The sequence below is a fragment of the Eimeria necatrix genome, genomic scaffold (genome assembly GCF_000499385.1).
Source record: "Eimeria necatrix Houghton genomic scaffold, Enh_scaff19, whole genome shotgun sequence".
In the NCBI taxonomy this organism is placed as follows: domain Eukaryota; phylum Apicomplexa; class Conoidasida; order Eucoccidiorida; family Eimeriidae; genus Eimeria; species Eimeria necatrix.
Genome location: NW_013652540.1, coordinates 19469 through 24561, shown reverse-complemented (window position 1 = coordinate 24561; position 5093 = coordinate 19469). Strand labels below are relative to the sequence as shown.

The 5093-nt window shown below is 55.6% G+C and overlaps 1 protein-coding gene across 1 annotated transcript; it reads right to left on the bottom strand.

Moving 5' to 3' along the window:
- Positions 1-539: 539 nt before the first annotated feature.
- Positions 540-2640, bottom strand: ENH_00026060 (DNA polymerase alpha subunit, putative; the record flags this gene model as incomplete). The annotated part of the gene is made up of 3 exons (XM_013579734.1): positions 540-1623; positions 2033-2343; positions 2608-2640. 3 exons carry the CDS (start codon positions 2638-2640, stop codon positions 540-542), a joined length of 1428 nt encoding a protein of 475 aa, XP_013435188.1.
- Positions 2641-5093: the final 2453 nt, after the last annotated feature.

Below are 5093 nucleotides of genomic sequence, written 5' to 3'. Positions count from 1 at the left end.
TTGCTGCTGCAGCCTCGGGATGTTGCTACTGCAGCCTGAGGCTGCTGCTGCTGCAGCCTGGGGCAGCGGACCGGCTGCTGCAGCCTGGGGATGCTGCAGCTGCAGCCTCGTGCTGCTGCTGCTGCAGCCTGAGGCAGCAGCCGCGCGGCCCCTTCTACTTGAGGGGAGAGTTAAGCCTTACACTGCAGCTGCATGCACAAGCTGTGTGGCGCTGCGGGGCTGTCTGGCATATGTTGGAGCTTTTTTTTTGTTTTTTAGATTTTTATTTCTGTTAATTACTCTTATCTTGGCTAGCTATTTGGCCTGTCTGCGCTACACAACTCATGGGCCAGAGAACTCTAAAAAAGTGGAAAGCAGAAGTTATTTGCTTTCTTCGTGGCTGTTGATGGGGAGAGCGTGTGGGGTTTCAGGTGTCTGTACACCTCAGCCTCTTTGCTGCCTTTTCGCCAATAGTGACCCTGCCCGAACTCTCCCCGCAGTCCAGTCACTCAGGTAACATGTTATGTAAGAATTCAAAAGAATTAAATAAAAGAACTGCCTTAGGAAAGGCCAAGAGCTGCTACGTGGGGCCCGCGGGGTGTATATACAGCATGGGTAACTGTTACCCGCTCGCTGAGGCTCAGCTCCTCTTTGCTGCTTTCCGCTGCTTCCCCCTTGACCACTGGAGGTTTAATAAATACATTTGTGAGCCGGACACTGTCTGCTGCTGCAGCAGCAGCAGCAGCAGCAGCGCCGCCAGCGAAGTGGGAAATAAAGACCCGCCCGTCCGCCACACAAGCTGCAGCACCCCCCGCAGCCCCCGCAGCCTCCTGGCCCCCCTTCGGCCTCGCTAGCTGCAGCAAAGTGGGAGAGGGGAAGCAAAAGATGTCCGGAACAGTTGCTGCTTCAAACATTACTGGCAGCAGCCGCGAGGCATCAATGGGCACTCGGGGGCTGCTGCCTCGGGGGAAGAGAGTTGCCTGCCGCAGCAGTCCTTGGCAGAGTTGTTCAGCGCGTCCATACGCGGGCTGTGGGGCCTTACCTGCAGCAGCTGCAGCAGCTGCTGCAGCCGATGCAGCAGCTGCTGCTGGCTGCTGCTGCTGCTGCTGCTGCTGCAGCGCGCCGGGCATTGCCAGCACCTCGCCCGCCACCTCTGCCAGAGGGTCTGCTGTGGTGAAGAGCAGCTGCACGTCGTTGACTTGCAGCGCACAAGGGTTTTCAACTAGGTGGACATTATGGGGGCAAGTCTGGTGCTGCTGCTGCTGCTGCTGCTGCTGCGGGTTCTGCTGCTGCCAGGGCAGCAAGTATGGGGGCTGCGGCAGCGGCTCCGGGTGCAGCGCATCTCTCGTGCTCGGAACTAAAATAAAATGAGACGAGAGACCCAAAGCAGCAGCAGAAATGCTTTGGAAGAACTCTTCATAGGCGAGAGTAAGTTCGGGCACTTGGAGCAGCGAGGCGCAGCGGCAGTCCGCGACAGCCGCGGACACAGCAGCAGCAGCAGCAGCAGACCCAGCAGCAGCTGCAGCAGCACGGGCAGGCTGAGGCTGCTGCAGGTTCAAAGATGAAACTATGGGCCCAAATATAACCACCAAGTGCGGCAGCTTCTCCTTCACCACTTCCAAAAAGCAGCTGAGGGCGTCTCGCCTGCAGCAAAGCAGCAGCAAGTCCAAAAAGGAAAAACAAAACATGAAAAGCAAACCAATTAAATCTAAAAAGAGGAAAAGCAGAAAAAGCAAAAGAAAGGGCGCGGTGGAGACCAAGTCCGCGAAAGAGACCAGCTGAAGCAACAAGACGAGCAGCAGCAGCAGCAGCAACAGGCCCCAGGCAGCAGCAGCAGCAGGCAAAGGGCAGCAGCAGCAGCAGCAGCAAAGCAGAGACACACGGAAGCAAAAGAGACACAAGAGAGACCCAAAATAAAAGCAAAAAGACGGGCCCGCCTGGCGCAGCTAAAAAAGAAGCAAGAAGCAGCTCGAGGGACACAAATGAAAAGCAAAGAAAAAGAAATAAATTAAAAAAAGAAAAAAGAAAAAAGAAAAAATAAAACAAAACTAACTTCAGCCGCCAACCCCCGTTGGGGCAGGGAACCACAAAAGCGCCGCTCGAAATTAACACGTGGACGTTCTGGTCTCTGTAGCTGCTGGGCACATCCAGCACCTGCTGCTGCTGCTGCTGCTGCTGCTGCTGCTGCTGCTGCTGCTGCTGCTGGGGGGCAGCGGGCGGCGCGGGGCTGCCAACTTTAAGCGCATTTGGCTTCGTCAGCAGCAGCAACTTTGCTGCTAATGGCAAAGACAAAGGCCGAGCTGGCGGGGGCAGCGGCAAGCCGCAGTGGAAAGAAGAAACAAGTAGCTGCTGCCCATAACCATCCTGAGCAGCAGCAGCACAAGCACCGCTGTTGCTGCTGCTGCTGCTGCTGCTGCTGCTGTTCTCCTCTATTTTGCATGCACTACTATTAATGCCACTGTTGCTGCTCCTGCGCCTTCTACTCTGCTCGTCACTTTAGCTGCTCGACAGACCAGTGCTTAGCGCAGCCCTTGGCGCAGCAGAATCAGAAGCAGCAGGAGCAGGAGCAGCAGCAGCAGCAGCAGGAGCAGCAGCAGCAGCAGCAGCAGCAGCAGTTGCTTGTGGTACCTGCTGCAGGCGTCCCTTGACCGCGACAACCATCCCTGGAAACAGCAGCGCGTCTGGGGCAAGGGTCTGCTTCCTGAGCCTGGAGATGGCCCACTGCTGCAGCTGCTGCTGCTGCTGCAGTGCAGCAGCCTCAAGACACAGCAGCTGCAGCGGCGCACTCCCCTCTAGCGGCTCCACTATGGCGCTGCTCCACTGCAGCTGCCGCCCCCCCTCCCCCGCCAGCCGCCCCACAACTACGGCTTCGCCCTGCAGCAGCAGCAGCAGCAGCAGCAGCAGCAGCAGCAGCAGCGAGGCTCCGCACAGCAGCAAACTGCTTCCAGCGCAGCAGCAGCTGCCGCAGCAGCAGCTAGTCCCCGCTGCACTGCAAGAAGCATATAGCCATACTCAGCTTCATACAAATGCATATTCCTGTGTGCATGCATAATAATATACATGCAATAATATATATATATATATATATGTATCATAATATATATATATATAATATATATATATATATATAAATATATATATCATAAAATATATATATATATACAACTATTTATTGTGCATTAACATAAAGTTATTTTGTATGGACAGATTTGGCAGATGCATGCACATTAAAATGCAGAGTTTATTATAATATATAAATAAAATAATATAAATAAATAAAAGTAAATTTAATAAATATAAATAAATGTAATAAATATAAATACAAATAAATAAAATAAATATAAATAAATAACAATGTGTATAAACAGAACTTATAAAGGCGCGCGCTTCTGTACAGATGAAGTCAACAGAAGCAGCAAATCAAATGAAGCCACTGCAGCAAAATTAGTCCTATAAGTGCTGCTGCTGCTGCTGCTGCTGCTGCTGCTGCTGCTAGCCTTTGATGTGGGGTGCATCCGTACTAGCTGCTGCTGCTGCTGCTCCTGCTGCTCCCCAAGCAGCGCATGCAGCATTTTGCGGCGAAGCTGCTGCAGCCTTTGCTGCTGCAGCGCGAAATGCATGCGGGCGTTGTCGCTCAAAGACGAGAAGGAGGGTGCTGCTGCGCCTGTTGCGCGGGCAGCAGCAGCAGCAGCAGCAGCAGCAGCAGCAGGCGGCTGCTGCGGCTGCTGCAGCACGTAAGCTGAAGAGTAAAGTCCCAAGAAAACCTGCAGCACAAATTCAAAGACAAGACAACACAGCCTGAGGCAGCAGGGGGGCCCCCCGCAAGGCTGGGGCCCTCGGGGCCCCGCAGCAGCAGCGCAGCAGCGCAGCAGCGCAGCAGCACAGCAGCGCAGCAGCCCACTGGCTCAGAGAGCCCAACAGACACCTGCAGCAGCAGCAGCCACAGGGGTCGGTGCCGCAGAAGCAGCCGCAGGGGGGGCCCCCTGCTGCTGCTGCTGCTGCTGCTGCTGCTGCTGCTGCTGCTGCTGCTGCTAGGCAAATAGTGAATGTGGAAGGCTAAATGTGCAGAAGCAAAATGGAACCATCAGAAAAGAATCTGCTGCTGCTGCTGAGCTGTACAGACACCTCACCTGCTGCTTGTTGATGCATCTGTTGCCATCTTTGCAGCCCTCGAGAGACCCCAGCAGCACTTCCACTTCTTCTGCAGCACAAAAAGTCAATTCAATCAAACATTCTCATCCTGCTGCTGCTGCTGCTGCTGCTGCTGCTACTGGCGCTGCTGCTGCTGCTGCTGCTGCTGCTGCTGGCGTTGCTCGCGTTGTTGCTGCTGCTGCAAGTGCCACCGTCGCTCGTGCAGCTGCTGATGCAGCTCGCGCTTCGCCGGTGCTGCAGCAGCAGCTGCTGCTGCAGCACCAGCTGCTGCTGCTGCAGCATCAGCTGCTGCTGCTGCTGCTCTTCACAGAGCAGCAAGCTGGCGGAAACTCCACGGCTGCAGCCGCTGTTTGCTGCTGCAGGCCTTACCTGCATAGTCTTTTTGCTGCAGCAGCGGCTTGCTGGAAAGAATATCAGAAATGATTTTATTTAGAAGAAGAGGAGAAGCTGGCTGCTGCTCGCTGCTGCCTGGGGTGTCTAGACACACGGGGTTTCCTGCTGCTGCGTCCTGCAGCAGCTGCTGCAGCCGCTGCAGCGCCATCTCCTGCTGCACCTCGGCAGGGGCGCCAGCGCGGGCATGCTTTGCTGCTGCTGCTGCTGCTGCTGCACCCAAAGCTGCCCATACACCCCGCGTCTCAGCCGGCAGCAGCTCCAGCACGCTGCTGCTGCTGCCGGCCGTCAGCAGCTGCTGCAGCTCCCTGTACACCCCAGCGCGGTCCAGCAGCGGCTCCTCCGTCCTCATTTTCGCAGAAGTGCCAGCAGCAGCAGCAGCAGCAGCAGCGGTCGCTGCAGCAGCAACAGCAGTTGCTGCAGCAGCTGCAGCAACCGCTGCAGCCACAGCAGCAGCTGCGACGAAGATAGCAGCTGCAGCAGCAGCTGCTGCAGCACCAGCGACTGCAGCCGCTGCGGGATAAGACTCGGATAGAGAAGGCTCAGAGGCTCATGGAAGCCCTAGAGAAACA